This window comes from Otolemur garnettii, unplaced genomic scaffold (genome assembly GCF_000181295.1).
Source record: "Otolemur garnettii isolate 467f Iridium unplaced genomic scaffold, OtoGar3 scaffold00101, whole genome shotgun sequence".
Taxonomy (NCBI): Eukaryota; Metazoa; Chordata; class Mammalia; order Primates; family Galagidae; genus Otolemur; species Otolemur garnettii.
In genome coordinates, this window is record NW_003852496.1 from 3,744,569 (window position 1) to 3,763,204 (window position 18,636).

Below are 18,636 nucleotides of genomic sequence, written 5' to 3' on the forward strand. Positions count from 1 at the left end.
CCTATCTTGAAGGGTGAGTGTACACAGCCTCACTCCCCTCACCAGCCACGGGCCAGGAATGGCCATGAGACAATCCCAGCTATGGGACGGGGGAGCTGTCTGCAAGGAGCCTTCCAGGAAAGATATCTTTAGTCCTTGGAAGGAGACAGGGAGAGCCTGTGTCTCTGCAACTCTTCTGGATGGTGCCGTGTCTGGATGTGGACGTGATGCCTGGATCCTGGCAGCCCTCTTATAGTCCTGAGGGGGCTGCCTTAGGGTAATGCTGACATTGAGTGTTAATGATCCACCAGGCAGGGCTTGTGTTGAGTATTTGACACTGGTGAACACATTCTGAGTCTTTCTGTGAGTGGGGTCCTGGAGATGTAGCAGAATCCGGCCTATTCCCACCCTCAAAGTGCTCCAAGCCCGGGAAGGGTAATAGAGTCAGATGACAGCAACACAGTATGTGATGACAGAGGTCCAGGGGGCTGGGCAAGGACACTTCCTCCTGCTGTCTCTCAGCCTCATCACCCCACAAATGCTCTCTATCTGGGCTCCATGTGGCACCAGTTTTGTCCAATAACAATGACAGTGAAATGTCATTGGTGTACATGGGTGCAGCACCTCACATCTACTAGTCCTCATGGGTCCTTGTGGAATCAATGCTCCCCATCTTCCGGTCAGGGAAACCAGGGGCAGGGCACTGATGGTGCCTGCAGGGGCTCTTGGGCCATGGCATATAGCTTCTCAATGCAGGCAGGCCACAGCAAGGGCTTACAGGTCCTCCCTCTGTCACTGGTCCTCAGAGCACTTCTGCACTGTCAACCTCCTATTTCCTGCTCTCCAGGGTCTAGGCTTATGGTACTTCTGCCCTGCCTTGCTGGACAGAACCGAGGCCTCCTGCTCACCCTCCCTGTCTTCCCCTTTGAGAGTCAGACCAGTCTCCAGGAGAGGGCGCTGCACACAGTCTTTAATTTGACAGTAACACTGCAGGTGCTGCTGTGCCCATTATCCAGAATGGGCACAGTGAAGGAGAGGCCAGAGCAGCACCCAGGTGGGAGGGGTTGGACTGGACACAGGCTGGCCCCGGCCCAGTCTGAGCTCAAAGCTGGGGCAGGGCGGAGAGAGGCAGGGCAGTCTGCAGGGAGCATAAGGTGAGCAGAGCCTGCTGGGAAGCTGCTGTTTGCTGGGTGGGCACCAAGGGTCTGGAAGGGAAGGCAATGAGTCCAGGACGTTGTCCAGAGGGGATCCCTGGGTCAAGAGTGGGGCATGGAGACAAGGAGAGGATGGGTTTATGGGACATGGAAACTGGCTGGATAGGGAATATGTGATGGTGTCACCATCCTCCCTTTAGGAGGCCCTGCCTGAGCTACATGGGGCACTTCTGCTCAGCTGCTGTCACACGTTGCCTTCCAGCAGGAAAAGCAGCAGAAAAGCAGCAGGGGGACGTAGTGCGTATTACAGCTGCTTTTTACCTAGCCAAACTCAGGGCTCAGGTCATCAGGGAAAAGGGGAAGCGGATGGTGGGGTGACTGGAAGCAGAAAGTCCCGCCACTGGCTGGCCCTGGGTAGGCTGAGTTCCCTAAGCATCTGTGGCCACACTTGTGACCTAGTTATGACCTGCGGGGGCTGATGTGGGGGCCTGAGAGCGGGTGAGTAGGGAGGTGAGCCAGGGAAGGTAGCACAGGGCAAGCCAAGGAGTTGCCAGAAAGGTGGGAGGGCTAAGGGGGAAAAGTGTCCACGCTTACGGAGAGGGCAGTGGCCAAGTGGAGGGCTGGTGGCCCTGGGGGAACACATTCAGGAGAGTGGCGTAGGAGTCAGTACCCCAGCAGGAATCAGCAGCCCCAGCCGGCCAGGAAGAAGGACACTGGGAAGAGATGGGGGTTTCCTTCGGGGGGAAGAGTCAGATGTATTTTGGTGATGCCAAGGAAGGAGCTGGCAGGAAAGAGAGGTGCCTGAGGGAGAGGGGACTGATGTGGGGCTGCCTGGTCCTCCTGCCTGGGCTGGTGTCTCCGAGGTGGGTGGGGCAGCCTGGCTGTCAGAGAAAGGGGAGGTACCAGGGAAGGCCCAAGGGCAGCAGAACAGATCTGCTCCCCAAAGTCCAGCACAGCAGAGGCCAAGTCACCAGGGCTTTGTCAATGACCACACACACTCTTAAGAAATTACAGAGCTTTATTAAATAAACCAAGTAGAAATGCTCCCATTTACATCCAGGTTGTCAGTTTGAGCTCAAGTAATATGCAAGGCACAATTATTCCTTTCTCCAGCTTCAGAAAAATCAGTTGCATGGCCAGCCCTGGAGGGCTGAAGTGGATTCACACACATCCCCAGAGTCAGGCTGGACTCTCACATACAGCGTCCACGCCTGGGTACTCTGGGGCATGAGTTTCTGGATCTCCCTGAGGGTGGCACAGCGCTGTGGCCTAGAGCACAGGGGGCTGCGTTCTGAAAGTCTCAGATCCCCAAAGAGGAGCTGGGAAGAGTTTTCTGAGGGGTCTCCTCCTTCTCCAGCCCCTCAGGGAGTCCCTTCCTGGTGGGCAGGCCCACACGGGCTCTGGGGCCTGCCGGGAAGCTGCCTGGGGCCTGGGCCAGGTGAGCTGACTGCCGGCGAGGCTGTCTCTCACGTGGCCAGGCAGCGGCTCAGGTCTGCTGAGGTACTGGAGCATACACAAAGGAGGACAAATAACACTGGGTCTTTGTGCTGAGGCAGAATATAGCGGCTTCTCCAAATAAACAAACAGAAAAGAAGAGCCCTGCCACCATCTCAAGGACGTTTTCCTAAGGACAATTCAGGATGTCCCCGGGCTGAGGGAGAGGCCAGGACAGGGAGAGAGAGAGAGACTCCACTCAGGACATACCCATGGGGCTGAAGCCAAGTCACCAGATGTTTCAACAGCTTATGCAACAAAGGAGCACCGAGCACTGGAGTCTGTTCACAGTGGCCCGAAGCGGGAGAGCAGCCCTGTGTGGCTCAGTTTTCCAGTAGCTGCCGGCTCGGAGCTCCGCTGTCAGGGGCTCCCGCGTGCTGCTTCCTGAGGCTTTTCCCTTGCAGTGGAGAGACAGGCACAGGACCCTCAGGTCCCGGTGCTCCCCAAATTTCCTAGCAGCAGCCAGACCGGGGGGGGGGGAAGGTTTTCACAGGAAAAAAAACCCACCAAAAAATGCCCCCAAATAGACAATCTGTTCCCTGAGACCATGACGGTGACATTGTCTGCAGATAACTAAACAGAGCTTCTCACTGCTCATGGGCTTGAGAAGGGGGGATTTTAGCAACGCCAGAAAGTGAAAACCACGGCACATTGTGCAGAAACCCTACACAATGATGCAGGACGGGATGGGCCACAAAGTCTCAGCTTTGCAAAGATTTGGAAGGGGAAAAAAAACATACAAGCTTGAAATTCGTACATTTAGGACACACTCACGAGCATAACCCAAACTCTAGTGCCATCAGAACAGGGGGGCAGTGCCACTGGTGGGGGGACAGGGCTCAGTTCTGGAGGGGCCCCATTCTAGTCAATGTGAAAGTAGCAGGGTGTCCTTGTCCTGGAGGGGCACAAGGCGGGGCTCAGGGCTGCCTCTGTGGTGCTGCCTAGTGGGAGGCGTAGGCTGGGCTCCACAGCCCTGACGGAGGGCTGCCTTTGCGACCAGGAGGCAGTGCGTTGAGAGGCGCTGGTGATGAGGCAGCAAAATCTGGGGTGGAAAGAAAGATGAAGTGAATGCCAGAGCCAAAGGGAGAGCTGCCTCTGTAAGCGGGGCTTGCTGAGCTGGCCCTGATACAGAAGGGGCGCCTGACTGCACTGCCCCTGCAGGTGTAGCCCCTGACCTGCAGAGCCTGGCTGGGAAGAGCAAGTCTCGGGTTTCAGGATCACAGGGTCTGTCCTTGGGGCATGCAGGAGGGAGGGGCTCTTTATCTGGGGGGGGGGCACAGCTTCTCAAGCAAGAATGCTGCACGGACAGAGTCTGGTGTTTGGGAGACAGTGCCAAGACCACACGTTATGTTTCCCACAAACATGGGAGGAAGCTGTCGGGAAGGTGGTTAGGAAGGGGGGGGGGCTGCCGTGAAGAGCTAGTGCAGCAGCAGAGTTTGGAGGGGAGTGAGCAGCTAAGCACCCCAGGGCCTTCCTAGGGCTCTGTTTCACAGGGGTGAGAGGCAGCCAGGCAGGAGGCTATGATTCTAGGGGTCCAGGATGTGTGTGGGATCTTGTCACCCAGGAAAATGCTTCTATCTTCAAACTCTGTCCTCTTTCAAAAAAATTCAGGGATCCCTTTGGAGTCTATCCATGCCCCCCCTCCCCGCCCCGGGCCAATAGACTAGCTCAAGGATTCCTGGTGTAGGCTAGAGCAGCCTCAAATGGGAATTAGGAGACATAGGGGCTGCCTTGTACAACTGTATGGCTGGGCACTGCACTGTTTCAGCAGATACCCACTAACAGATAGAAGTACTCCCTGGAGTTGTGCAGGGACATGGGGCCTCAGGGCCAGCAGAGAGACAATTGAGTTGTTGAAAGGAATAGGACTGGTCCTTCATCTTTGTCTGGGAAATCCCTCATCAGAACAGCCCAGCATTCTCCTCTCTGAGTCAGCTGGTCCAACCCCAGCTTGGAGCCTTCTTAGCAGCCCCAGCAGGTGGGCATTCAGCCCCAGCAGGTAGGCATCCAGGCTCAGCATGTACACCTGCTGAGACAGAGCTCCCTGCTGCTGCCCTCTCTGTCCTGGGGAAAGCCCTTACTGACCCAGAACTGGCATCTGAGCCCATCCCCCTTGCTGGCTCCCAGATCGGTCCTCTGGGCGTCAGGCCTAGTTACTCCTTTGGCCCAGGCCCAGGCCTGATAAGACTTGGAGTTCAGGGCCTTAACCCCTTTCCCTATAGCTCTGCCAGGTTGGACCTCGAGGGACTACTCACAGTGGGGGCTGTGCCGAGGGCTGGCGCGGGGTGCAAGGGCTGGAGGCACAGTCAGTTCCCGGGGCGTGCAGACCGTGTGGTAGGCTGCAAGAACACATGACCAGTTAGAGAGGGGGGTGTGTGGGCAGGGTAGACCCAAGAGCTCATGCAGCCCACCTCACCTATGATCATAGCAGCTGTCCCGGCCAGCAGGGCAAAGAGCGTGAAGAACATGACTTGGTAGGAATCCAGGAAGTGCTGAAAGAGGCTGGCTCCATCTGCCATCAATGAAAGATGAGTTACCCAAATGTCAGGGGACACTGGTATCCCAGTGTTTGTGTGATACGAGGATGAGGATGGGGAGTCTCAGAAGGCCAAGTGTCATGCTCAAGGTCCAGGTCAGTGTCTGGCCCTGCTCCCTCGGTGCTGTGTTCCCTTCCCCCTCAGGCCTCTGAACCAAGCCCAGCACAGTGGAGGCTCCGCAGAGGTTCTGCTTCCTGCTAGGATGTGCTCCTCTCAAGGGAGACCTCCAACTCAGCAGGCAGGCTGCGTTTCTGTGCCCACCCTGCCATGCTGCCCGAAAAGAAGGCAGTTTTGAAAATGCCAAGCTGTAATTGAGAGCCACAAAACAAAAGTACTGACTGGAGAGCCCACTAGTGGGATGGGGTGCCACTATTCTCAGAATCTGGGCCTCCCAGAGCCAAGAGAGCCCACACCTTGTGCCCCAAAGCTGCTCTTCTTCAGGGCGCCCACAGGGTGCATGGCCCATGCCCTGGCTCCTTCCTCCAGCTCCCTTGTCCTTGTCCTCACCCTCACACCTCAGATGAGACCCAGCACTGCTGAGTTTCTGCCCCTCCTGTGCCCCACCAGGTTGCCTCGAGTCAGGACACATCCCTTCTCTGCAGGAAGAAGGCAGCAGGTGGCCTCTATTGCCCTAACAGCCACCACCGTTAGTCTGTTCCTGGCCAGGCAGCCAAGCCTGACCTAGCAAAGCCTGAGCCCTGGATGGCACTCTGACTCCGCCAGTCCCCGCCACCCCACGGCACCCCAGGGACTCTCTCACAGCATCACCCTCCCTACCTCAGCTGCACCGTCAGAATCATGCCCACTGCACCTGGACACACCTGTGTCCTCTCTATGTGATGGGGGCTTTTCCTACACCTGCTTGGCCCAGGACCTAGTCCACCCCAGGTGCCAACAAGCAACTCAGAATACATGAATCCATCCACTCAACAATAAACCCTCATTGAGGGCCTGACATCTGTCAGGCAGGCCCTGACTAAGCACTGTCCTCACATACTTAACTGCTAGTTGAGGAAGACAAGCGGAAACCCTAATAATTAATTATGTTGTTACATAGTCAGCTAGCAGCAAGGCTGTGGTAAAGAGAAAAGGGTTCGAGCATTTGGGAGCGAGGTTCTAAATTTCTTTTTTTTTGAGACAGAGCCTCAAGCTGTCCCCCTGGATAGAGTACCATGGCTTCATTGCTCACAGCAATCTCCAACTCCTGGGCTCTAGCGAGTCTCCTGCCTCAGACTCCCAAGTAGCTGGGACCACAGGCGCCCGCCACAACGCTCGGCTATTTTTTGGTTGCAGCCATTATTGTTGTTTGGCAGGCCCGGGCTGGATTCAAACCTGCTACCTTAGGTGTATGTGGCTGGCGCCTTAGCCACTTGAGCCACAGGCGCTGAGCCGAGGTTCTAAATTTCAATACTGTATTTTAGCACTTGAGGGAGGTTTGCAGGAGGTAAGGGTGTTGGTCAAGTCGGGCGGAGGGGATAGCATCCTGGGCACAGGGAAGGACAGTGCCAAGGGCTTGAGTTCGGACTGCGCGTGTCTCAGAAACAGGACAACACGGCCGCTGCAGGGAACGCAAGGGGGCCATGAGTCACAAATGGGGAGGGAGGCAGGCCGCGTGAAACCTTATGGGCCACTGTGGGTATTTAGGCTTTGCCGCCGAGGGAGGTGTGCACCATGGCAGGCTGCTTAGCAGAGGAGGGGCACAGTCCCTCGGTCTGCCATGCTGAGAACAGATCAGGGACCTGGGGGGATAAAGCAGGCATGCTGGCCCCCACAAGTGACTGTCACTCTGAGCCATGGTCTGCATTTCTGACTCCCCCAATCCTCACACCCTGCGTTTCTCCTGACACCTAGAATTACTCCAGCCTGTCCTTCCCCACCCAGCTCTTTCTCAGCCGATGTTGTTCTGTGACTCACAAGGACCAGGTCCGCGGCGATCCAGCACGAAGGCCACAGTCACTGGGACGGTGATGGCTTGGTTAGTTGTGGGGCTAGAGAAGGTCAGGGCAGTGGACAGGGGCCCCTGGCTGCCAGCTGAGGGGTCTGAGACACCAACTGTGTATGTGATGAAGCTGGGCAGCCCGAAGGACTTCTCCTTCTCAAAGGCCAGAACAGCGGGGGACCCAGATTTCACCTGCAAGACATGTCAGGCCTGTGGGGAGGATGTTCTGCAGACAGGGGAAGATCACCAAGTGGGGTGAAGGGACTCCCAGGCAGGCATGCTGCCCTGTGCTTCCATCCCAGGAAGCACCCCCAGTCCTGCCCAACAGGCTGGGCTTCCATCCCAACACAGAAGGATGTGGGCGGGGACCTCTGCTTAGGTCACACCTCCTATGCAGACAGCATGCAGTCAGCAAGGTCACCAGGTACTGTCCATACTCAGAGCACTTTTTTTAAAGAAAAGACAAGTCAACCTCATTGAATTCTCTTTGAGTGCTGTTTAAAAAAGGCTAAAGCAACACACAGCATCACCAATCACCAGCTCTTCAAGGGGGCAGCTGAAGCTCTGATCCCAGGCCCACCACCAGCAGCCCCAGGGGGCTGGCCACCCCCTACCCCCCAGCACATGTGCTCTGTCTATCTCGGGTGCATTCTGCAGCAGAGCAGCCCGAGAGCTCCTCCATCCTGTCGTCCAGAACTCCTCCCAGACTCCTCTGGATCCTGACCTTAGAACAGCGGTTCTCAACTTGTGGGTCGCGACCCCTATGTAACAATGAAAATACATCCTACATATCAGATTTTATATTACGATTCCTAACCGGAGCAAAATTACAGTTATGAAGTGGCAACAAAAATAATTTCATGGTTAGGGGTCACCACAACTTGAGGAACTGTATTAAAGGGTCACGGCATTAGGAGGCCTTAGGAAGGTTGAGAATCCCTGCCTTAGAGATTATTCACCCCCAGGAGCTGACAGGGCTATGAGGCCTGGGGAGAAGGGACTTGTCCCCGCAGGGGCCAGGGCTTGTCTTGCTGCCCCCGGCAGAGTGTCCCTCCCTGAGTCCAGTCACTGCAGGTTCCCCACGCTCCCTGAGCACATGCGCTGTCCTCCCATGACACTCTCACATGCTTACCTTGTAGCTGGGGAGTTAACAAAATTACACGGGCAGACAGGGTGAAGCATTTAGGTTTTTTAAAAAATTTACCATTGTCAATCTTAATTTTATCTTATTTATTATTTTTTATTTTATTTGAGACAGAGTCTCGCCCTGTCACTTTGTAGAGTGCTGTGTCAACATAGCTCATAGCAACCTCAAATTCTTGGGCTCAAGGGATCTTCTTGTCTCGGCCTCCTAAGTAGCTGGGAATACAGGCGCCGCCACAATGCCTGCCTAGTTTTTCTATTTTTAGTAGAGGCAGGGTCTCACTCTTGCTTAGGCTGGTCAAACTCCTGAGCTCAAGCAATCCATCCACCTCAGCCTCCCAGAGTGCTGGGATTACAGGTGTGAGCCACCATACCTGGTCTAGTCTTAACTTTAAAGAAAGGTGGCCTAGGACATCCATGTCATGTCCCCCCTTCCCTTTGCCCTGACTCATGCACGTGGATGCCACTTACCTCCAAGTTCTGTAGAACTTCCAGGGCACCAAAGACCTTGATCTCGGAGCTGGTGTAGTGGTTGCTCAAAAGAATTTCAGCCTGGTCAGCATAGAGACCTGGGCTGAAGGGCACCTCAGCCCCGACCTGTTCTGCAGAGAAGTGGCTGCTGGAGAGGGAGGCTGTGACCACCAGAGCGGTCTTCTTCATGGTCATGTGCTTCAGCTGCTTGTCTGTCAACCGGTGCATGGTGACTGAGCAGAGGTACTGGCCTGCAGAGACAAGGGTGTCCCACCTTGTTCCCTCTCCCACTCACATACTGATGTTACCCTCTTTCTAACTGGGGAACTCCTATGCATCCTCCAGAGCCCGGGGGAGAAGTCACCTCCTGCAGGGCCCTGGCCCACGAGGGACACCCTCCCTGTGACCTGTAGTCCTATATTTCAGAATCCTCTAGCCACCAGAGGCTCCTCTAAGTGACACTCCTGGGGCAGGATGGAGCACGTCAGGGCCAGCTCTGCATCTTAGGACCCAGCCAGCCTGGCAAAAATGAGGGAGAATGAATGGCAGATACCATGACCTGACACCAGGCTGCAGGTTGAACCAGGGCAGACTCAAGAGGGCCTACGACCTCAGGTGCAGCAGGAAGCTCTAGGAAGGCACAGACTGTAACCACTTTGGTTTCTGTCCTGGCCTCTGTGACTGATCTGGGGTTAGACAGTCACTGCTGAGCAGGGCCTGGGGCTCCACACACTGGAACCTAGATGCCCTACCAGGGTCCCTTCCAGGGAAAGGACCTTATAGGGGTTTCCACACCTATGAGCCACCTCCTTGCTGGCCCTTGGTTTCTCTTGGTCCAGAGACACAACTTCACAGCCCTCTTGGGGAAGTGTCAGGGACTAACTAGGGCAGCAGGACCACTGCTGAAGGCCTGCTCTGTGCCAGGCCTGGCTTGGGCCACACTGAGTATGCACAGGATGCATCTTCTGGACCCGACAGCATCCCCAGTGCTGCCTCAGCTCCACCGTGCTGGTCTCCCAGCCATGCAGCAGCTATGTTCCGGCCTGCAGTACAGCCCTTGACCATCTAGTAAGGACACTCCCGGCTTCCTCTCATTTGCTGTCCATTATCCCCATTTCAGGGGGAGGAGACTTAGAGAGGAGCCTCAACACCCACAGGCAGGACAGCAGGAATGACAGAGGAGGATGCTGACCAGGGGTTTCCATTCTGAACATTCTGTAAGGTGTAGGTGGTTACAGAGGATGGCCATGACCCAGCTCAGGAGGGCCAACTCCTCCTGGTGGCCACTTGCAGCCACAGAGGCCAGGGCCTTCATGTCAATCCCTGAGTGGGCTCTTAATAACCCCTGCTCCCCTGGACATATGGCCACTGTGAACACGCAGCAGACCCGAGATGTCCACAAGGCAAAGATTCTGCATGTCCATTTTCATGTTCAAATCCTTGCAAATTTACCCAGAGCAGGGTCAAAGCCTGGCTCCACAGTGAAAACATCACGTGCTGGGAAGTCGAAGACAGGATGCTTGAACTGCAGCTGGCAGCTAAGGAGGGACTCCGGGCGCAAGGTCTCGATGACTTCCATCTGGGCTGGGGAGCACTTGCCTAGAGGGAGAGGGAGTGAGAGGGTGTGGCCAGGTCCACCAGCCACCATGTCCAGGCCCAGGAGACCCAAACCCCTGGGAAGAGAGCAGGCCCCAGAAGGCTGGCTGGGCCAAGAAAGGAAGCTGCACCCATGTGCCCTTCGTGCAGGGCCCCAGGGCTGCCCAGAGCTTGGATATGGAGCCACAGTTGATAAAAAGCCAAGGGTAAACGATACATAAGAATCACAGGGAGTGTCAGATCAGAACTTCAGCCTTTGCTCTAGAGTGTGCATCCAGAGGCATGGCCTGTCCGGGGAGTCCTGCTAAGTCATTAGTTCTGGGATGAATAGTGATAAACTGTGGCTTTCTTTGTTCTGGTGCCCTAGGGCTGAAGTTCCATCTCCATTTCAGAAACAGGCGATTTCAGGAGCTGGCCTCTTACATGACGGTACCTTTCACTAGCTTGGCTTGGGAGGACTCACATTTCTAAAAGAGTGAATGGTGTGGAAGAAGGGGTTAAATGCTCTCTCTTGGAGCTGGTGTGAGTTTGAACCAGAAAAGCTGATACAGCCTCCTCAGAGGGCACAAGAAGCCACCTCCCTGCTCCCTGGAGTCTCACTGGGTTTTCTAAGGGCCACCGAGCCCCCTCATTCTGTACCTCTCAGGTTAGAGCTTCTGTCTCCCACGGTGACAATCACCTTGGAGCCTGTGCCCTCCTGGTAGCTGGTTTGGATGGGATGGTCGTGAAGGGCCACGATCCTCTGAGGGACACCAACCACCATCTGGGGAGGGAGCCAAGGCAGCTGGACTGAATACCCACCTTTGCAAAGGCACAGTGTGACCCATTTCACAGGTGATAACACTGAGGCTCAAAGCCTAAATGTATTGCTGGAACTCGGCAGAGCTGGCCTCAACCCCAGGCTGGTCAGACTTCACTGTCCGGTGTCCTCACACTGGACAAGCTGCCTCTCCCACAAGTAGGGCAGGGAGCTAAATTCATTTATTGGGCTGGGTGCTCTGCAGATTTTGTGGATTTTGACTTCTGTGACACGATTTGTTCTCTGTTCATGAATTTGGCTAATTAATCCCGCAGAAAAAGAGAGAACGATCCATTTTTCTTTCTTGTCATTTGGTCAGAGTGAGTCCACATGACCAAAACGTGAACCTCCTGCAGCCCAGGTCGTGAAGGCCCCAGGACCCTGATGGCCCAGATTTCCCCCAGTAGGTTCTCCAGCCCAGCCCCAGACCTCCTCAGGATGCAGGCCTCTTGTGCTCCCTCTGCCAGGACCCCCATCCTCCTCTGCAGAGGCCAGTAGTGTCTGCCCCTCAGGCCCAAGGCCACCTTGCCCAGTTGGGAAACACCACTCTGTCAGCAGGCAGGAGCACTCTCTGCTTCCCACAGGCCTGGTTTCTACCAGGATGTGAACTCCTGGAGAGCAGGGATGGGGTCTCAGTCCTTCCGGTAGCCCCCACAGCTCCCAGGCTGTGGCTAATGCAGGACCTTAGTGACTGGGTCTGACGCCTGCACTGCCAAGCCCCCCACCTCCATGAGTTCCTACCATCCACCCTGAGGGACTGATCAGAGGCTGCACTCACCCCTTGCCTGGGTCTTTCTCCTCTGTCTTCCAGCTACAATTTTCTCCCAGCTCCTCCTCCCCCTCCAAGGAGAGGCCCAAGGCCTTCCCAACCCTCTCTTGCCCTGCACAAGCCTGGGTGCTGCCCCCACCCCCAGGGCTTCAATGACAACCTCTGGGCGGGAGGTTGTATCCCATTTCCTACCCACCTCCAGCCTTCCTCACAAACACAGCTGCCCAACAGTGCCTACCAGCCTCATCCAGAGGGGCTGCCCCACAGTGCCTACCAGCCTCACCCGGAGGGGCTGCAGACACCTCTGCCTCCCCAGGCCCAGACTCCTCACCTTCTTCCCCCCACAGCAAAGGTCCTTCATCAACTCAATCACCCAAGCCCTCCCTCCCCTCCAGCCATCTTACAGTTGGTCACCCACCCACCCAATGGTCCTAGCCAGGGACAGTCCTCAGCCTGCTGGCTGGTCCCCCGGCAGCCACTCCCTTTCTCTCTTGCTCCACCTATGCCAGGTAACCTTTCCAAGCACATCCCTCACCTCTGTCACTCTTTGCTTAATAATAAAACCCAAGCAGTCTAGCACACGCTTTATCTTCTTTACCCTGGGACAGACATGGGAGCAGATAATATCAACTGAACATTTGCTATATGCAGGGGCCAGTCTAAGTACTTTATACGCATTAACTCACTTAATCTTCCCAGCACTATTGTCTCCATTTTATAGGCCAGGAAACAGTTGCACAGAGAGGCTCACTATCTTGCCCAAAGTCACACAGCCTCCCCGTGGCTGAGCTGTGATTTGACCCATCCTGCCTGGTTCTAGAGCGCCCACTCTCAACTACCCAGAAGCCCACTCATTTCATGATCTGCTCCCACAGCAGGACCCCTGCTTCCTCCCATACCGTCTGTTCCAGTCTCCACCCCCCAGCTCTGTCCTTGAACCTCACACCACCTCCTCCTGCCCACTGTCAGAGGCTCCTTCCGGGACGGCACAGCTTTGTTGCTACAGTCACAGGGTACATTTGTCTGCACTGGCTGCCCCAAACCGCACAGCCGCAGCACTCAATATGCAAACTATTAGGTTAAACTGCTGGATGCGATAAAGCATACGCTGGCTCTAAAGATGAGACATGTTTGGAAGTCTGCCCACTTTTGCTCATTGATTCATTCTCTGCTGGAGATAAACAGAAGAGAGAATGGGTTTTGTTCGCCTCCAGAAAGACTTAAAAGGTGACTTGCTGGGGGAGGACTGACTTCGCTGGTGACAGGGAATCGCCGTGCTGCCCTGCCCACGGCCGTGATTCCAGGCAAGCACCCACACTGGGCCGCCAGACTCCAGTGCGTGGGAGCAGGAATCAACCCTGCGAGGTTACCTGTCATCGTCAGAGCCTTCGGAACACGGAGGGGGAAGGCCAGGAATGAAAAGAGAACTAACTTGTCCCATCCCTGACTTAATGGGTGGCTGATCCCAGATGCACAGCTCCCAGCTCCCAACCCCTGAGATGGCACTGGGTATCTTTCTTAAAAAGAAACGAAAATCATAGGCATTTTCCCAAAGGTATTTACAATCCTCCAAGAGGGTCGGCCCTGTCCCACAGGTCACTGAGCCCCATGAGCTTGGGCTGCCCTGAACCCACCTCCTTGTAGGTCTTCAGATGCCCAGGGACCTCATAGTAGACTGTCACAGATCCCACATCCCGGGCCACAGCCACACCAGTCTTGGGGTCCACGTGGAGGATGCTGTTGGCTGAGGAGCTCCAGGTGCCTGGGAGGCCTAGAGGGAAGCCCTGGGTGTCAGTTGCCTTTCCCATGGCTGGACATTCCAGCCAAAGCTCCACTCAATTGGCTGGCTGGGCCAGCCTCTGTCTCACTGGATTCACACCCAGGGGCTCACTCATCACCCTGGGGACTGAGCCTCCCGGTGCCCACTCTCTACCTTCCATAGCTGCCCTCTGTGTGGCTGTGAGCCCCATTCCCCCGCCCCCAGACACCTCCTTGACATAAAGCTTCACCTGCCACCTGCCCCAGGCCCTGGCTGGTGTGGGTGCTGCTGCCAGGCCCCGCCCTCCACAAACCCTCACCCGCAGCACAGCCCCCCCACTCCCCACATCAATTCCTTTTTAGCAGACAGACAAGCTCAGAGCCGTCACTACCCAGTGCTCCTGAGTTACAAGGCTATCCCATCATGCAATCTGTGCAATCACAGGGCTCAGCAGCCACACACTATTACAGCAGATTATATTCGTTTCTTTTTCAAAGTAGTATTTGTTTTCCTTTTAAAATAAAATAATGAGGTAAAAACAGCGGAGCCCTTTTGAAAACAAACTAAGTAAATCACTGTATACAGGGATGGCTGCGATGGGGAAGTCACTGAGCCAGCCGGTGGCCTTCGCGTAAGTCTCCTCGCCTATGTCGCCCATCTTGTCAGCCAACTGCCACAGAATTAATGAAAACGGCAAATTCTGCTCTTCAGATCCATCAGCCACATTGCGTGTGTGTGCTGGCTGGAGCTTCTGTATCAGAGGCTACACGGGAAGGGCACTGCACAAGAGCAGGAAGTGCCACTGCACAGAGCAGGGCTGGCATGCGTGTTCTAGAGCAGAGCTGGCATGCATGTTCACGTGTGTTCTAGAGCAGGGCTAGCGTGCGTGTTCTAGAGCAGGGCTGGCACGCGTGTTCTGCAGAGAGCCGTGTGGCCTGGATGATCTCTGCTGCTGCTCCTCTGTCATTCAGTGGTAGGATGAAAACAGTGACTGATTATACTCCAATGCACAGGCACTGCTGGGCTTCAAAAAAAATTTACTTGCAAGAAACAGGCAGCGTGCTGGACTCAGCCCTCAAGTAGCAGCTCTCCAAGTACCACTCTGGAGCATCCAGCAGGGTCCACCTGCACGTCCTGAGGGGTGCTGAGCATCTCACCAGGGGCCACTGCCCATCTTTGCAAGTGCCCATCACTCCACAGGTTTCCCTTGGTCAGGGTCCCTCTTACCTTCCAGGCTGACCAGAACAGTAGCCAGACAGAGGACATCCCCCACCACCAAGGCTCCAGACAGCTCTGGGGAGATGGTCTGCAAGACTGGCAGTGGGACAAAGTCAGAGAGGCTCAGGTGTTCTGCATCCCACACTCGGAGTAGTGTCAGGCCCACGCTGACCGTGCGGATGACACAGGTGTTGTTGGTGGGGCCCTTCCCAATCTGCACAAAGTCATCTCTAGGCACAGAAGAAAGAGGCGGCTCTTAGTCTCCAGAAAGAAGCCCCCAACTCCAGGGGGAGATACGCAGTCTGGGTCCTCTGCTGAGTGAAGCTTACTGCCGGCTGAGGTCCCAGATGTTGCTCCAACTCAAGTTTCCCAAGTGGTTGCCCCAGAAGAGGGACCTTAGGCTCCTTGCTCATCTGTCTAGATGGAGCTCAAAGCCCTGAGCTGGAACTGCCAGCACCGTCATCCCCCTGCTCTGGGAGGGAAAGTGGGGCCCAGGGAGGAACCTGACCCTCTTCCCAGCAGGGAACCAGACACACTAGGAAGTCACAGGTCTCGCTGGCTGTGTGAGAACAGCAAGCAGCACAGCCTCCGCCTGTTCCGTCCACCGTGACATGGGAGCGTGACACCCCTGTGCCCGTGACCGGCCTGAGTGTGAACAAGCTCAGCGGGGAGGTGTTGGGTACATGGCAGGTGCTCAGTGAGGGACGAACCCAGCCTGGGTGTGGTGGGCCAGGTCTCTGCTGGGTCTCTAGGAGGGGCTCTGCCACCAGAGGGCAGAAGGACTGCTGGAGGCACCAAGGGGGCTGCCTCTGGCCCACATTGGCAGGGGCCGCCACCACCAATACAGAGCTCTGCAGATGCCAAGGGCCTATGACCAGTCTCTTAGCACTGTCATTTGGAGAGCAGGCCATTTTCCCCACGTGACAGTGTGCAAACAGGCTCGGGAGGTGACCCGCCCTACCCAAGGTCACAGGCCCCACAGAGGGCAGAGCTGGGGCCAACAGCAGGCTAACTCTAAACCGTAGCTTGTTTCCTAAGGCAATGTCCCTGACACTTGTCCCTGGAACATATCCATCACAGGGCCCATGGGAAGCCCAAGTGGGGATGGTCACTGACACCTGGATACCATCTCTGGCCTTGGAGGAGCACACCCTGGAGCCCCAACACATGCCCTACTCCGTCCTCCTGAAACCGAAGCTGATGCATCTTCTCTGAGCTCAGCTGCTGCTCCCTAGGCCAGTGGTGCTTCCCCTCCATGGCCCTGTGTGGGGAAGGCATGGAAGGCCCCTTCTCTTGGAAACCAAGGTGATAAACAACTTCCTTTGACGACACCAGTCTCTCTCCATTACCCTCAGTTGTGTCTATCAATTAGATTGGGTATCATCCCCATGGGCCTTTGCAGGAGAAATGAGCATCGCCCACACCTCACCTGTTAGTGGCAAAGTTGAGAACTGAATTGTGAGCGTGGAAGATGTCTCCGGAGTTGTCATGGAAGTGCACAGTGAAGGTCACAGTCATTCCCAAAGGGAGGGCCGCCAGGACTGCCTCGTTCTGGGTGTGCAGGACAGGGCTCGTGGAAACCCTCAGGTACGACACAGGAGATACCTGGGGGACAACAGGCAGGTGTGATGAAGACTCGACACTGAGCAGTGGCTCCCAGGAAACCCACCTCCCAGGAGGACACCCTGCCCCCAGCAGGTCCCCATCTCAGGAGCAGCCGGGGGCAGGACTGACTTAGTAGGAGTCATGAGAAGAGGGAAGGCCTTGCTCCCAGGAGTGGACCAACCCGTTGATAAGGTTCCCACACCCCTACACAGTGGGCCATCTCGCTACAGGAAAACCCACCTAGGAGAGTGAAAATCCACGACCCAGAGGAATGAGATGGTTATTCAAATTGCAAAAAGGTCCCCTGGGCTGTAAATGTGGTTTCTAACCAGGCTGTCACAGGCCTGCAGTGACCAGGGAAGGGAGGGAAATTTGGATTTCTGGAGCCCAAACACCCGAGCTCCATAAACAGCAGCTTTAGTTCTCTGATTCCTTGGTTCTCTATTCTGGCCAAAAAGTACGACTTTCTTTGACCAAGTTAAGAGGTCCAGTGTCTAGTGTACGGCTAGTGCTCCATGCATAGTTACTGAAATAGCATCACCTGTCAATTACTTTCAGTCACTGAAAACCAGGGTGGAAACAAAAGACGTTAATTAATGAAACAGGCCTGCGACCCAGACAAAGTCCAAAAATGTGAGTGTGCCTGCATTTTCTGTCATCCAGGGTCCAGAAAGTGGTATACTGAGATGTGGGAAGAAGATTCCCCTCAGGATGAACCCTGGACTTGATTCGGCGACACCTGAGGGGAAGGTCCTGTCCCTTAAGGGTACAGAACACAGAGAGGAGTGCCATGACGTCACAGAAAGGCATAAGCCCCAGCCAGGCAGACTCTGGCTGGCAACCCCTGGGCAAGCTGGAGCAAATCAGTCGCCCTCTGAGCCTCAGCTTCCTTGTCGGTAAGATGGGCCACCTCACTCTCCTCACTGCACTGTCTGTCGTGTTCTAGATGTAATGATTTGCATGTCAGGTCCTGGGCACATCATTTGATGCTCTTCCTAACTGACCATGTCCCAGGCCCTGGGCTGGCCCAGAGCAGGGCCTCATAATCATGGTGATGTCATTGGCCAGGCACAGCAGGTAGTATGCTGGCACAGTGGGCGGGAAGCCGTGTGCCAATCCCAGCTCTGTGACCTTAGACCAGGGGTCCTCAAACTTTTTAAACACTGTCCCTCAGACCATTGAAGGGCTGGACTGTGGGCCCCAGGATGAGTCAGCTGTTAGGCAGGACAGGCAGCGGCGGCAAAAACACCGGGCAGACCAGACAAATGTCCTAGGTGGGCCGCATGTGGCCTGTAGGCCGTACTTTGAGGACGTCTGCCTTAGACCAACCATGGGCATCGCTGGGCCTCAGCTTCCCCACCCACAAGACAAGGTTCTTGGAATCAATACTCTCCAGATATCTTTGCCTCTGTTGGCCAGAGCTGTAGATTTTTATCCGTCTATTTACTTTAACACCTGAGAGGGAGGAAATATCATCTCAGTGCTGTTGCTTTTATGGCCCCCAAAATGGGGAAACTACAATCCCACCTTTACTGCAATGATAATGGTTTGGTTGGCCCCAAAAGGCTCTTGTGCAATCACTTCAATGGTTGATGTCCCAGTCACGGGGCCCGACGCCAGGTAGCCCTTTTCATCAATGTGTACCACGGGAACCTTCTCGGGCCCATCCAGGACACGGTAGCTCAGGGAGGCCGCGCCATCCCTACAGAAAATGAAACAAACCTGTTTTTACAGAGGGTGGTGGCGAGGGGCCCAGGGATAAGGCCAGAAGACCCAGCAATCGGCACTCGTGGCTCCTGGGAGAAGAAGAGAGCCCATTCTTGGCCCCTCCATGCCTTAGGGCCACGTGATGTCAGCTCTCTGGAGCCTCAGTCACCCAGGGAAAAGTGATTCGAAAAACTCCGCCCCAGGAGAGTGTGGCTTCTCATGCTCCTAAAGGCGCACACTTGCTATGGGCCACCCCATGGAGACGGTGAGGGTAGAGTTCATGTCTTCAGCTACCTGGGGCCTTTGTAGGTAGTAAAGGATCGTTTCTGTGGCACACTGTTTTCCATTTACTGAGTCGAGGGAGCTGGGAGTACTGGAGAGAGGACGGGGCTTAGAGTCAGACAGAACCCAAGGCCAGGCCCCACACGCCATGCGGACAGCAGTATGCACGCGTGTCTCCTCTCCT

At 55.5% G+C, this 18,636-nt stretch overlaps 1 protein-coding gene across 1 annotated transcript in view; it reads right to left on the reverse strand.

The window, feature by feature from the left end:
• Nucleotides 1-2,133: 2,133 nt before the first annotated feature.
• Nucleotides 2,134-18,636, reverse strand: part of NUP210 (nucleoporin 210) — a 116,057-nt gene continuing 99,554 nt past the window's right edge. The window contains exons 30-40 of the mRNA XM_003796207.3: nucleotides 17,991-18,165; nucleotides 16,288-16,463; nucleotides 14,868-15,088; nucleotides 13,516-13,652; nucleotides 10,953-11,076; nucleotides 10,170-10,316; nucleotides 8,718-8,968; nucleotides 7,079-7,295; nucleotides 5,044-5,139; nucleotides 4,883-4,966; nucleotides 2,134-3,669 (exon numbers count right to left, since the gene is read on the reverse strand). Of these exons, the coding sequence (XP_003796255.1) occupies nucleotides 3,569-3,669; nucleotides 4,883-4,966; nucleotides 5,044-5,139; nucleotides 7,079-7,295; nucleotides 8,718-8,968; nucleotides 10,170-10,316; nucleotides 10,953-11,076; nucleotides 13,516-13,652; nucleotides 14,868-15,088; nucleotides 16,288-16,463; nucleotides 17,991-18,165 (1,729 nt within the window). The 3' untranslated portion in view covers nucleotides 2,134-3,568. The remainder of the gene's footprint in view (nucleotides 3,670-4,882; nucleotides 4,967-5,043; nucleotides 5,140-7,078; nucleotides 7,296-8,717; nucleotides 8,969-10,169; nucleotides 10,317-10,952; nucleotides 11,077-13,515; nucleotides 13,653-14,867; nucleotides 15,089-16,287; nucleotides 16,464-17,990; nucleotides 18,166-18,636) is intronic.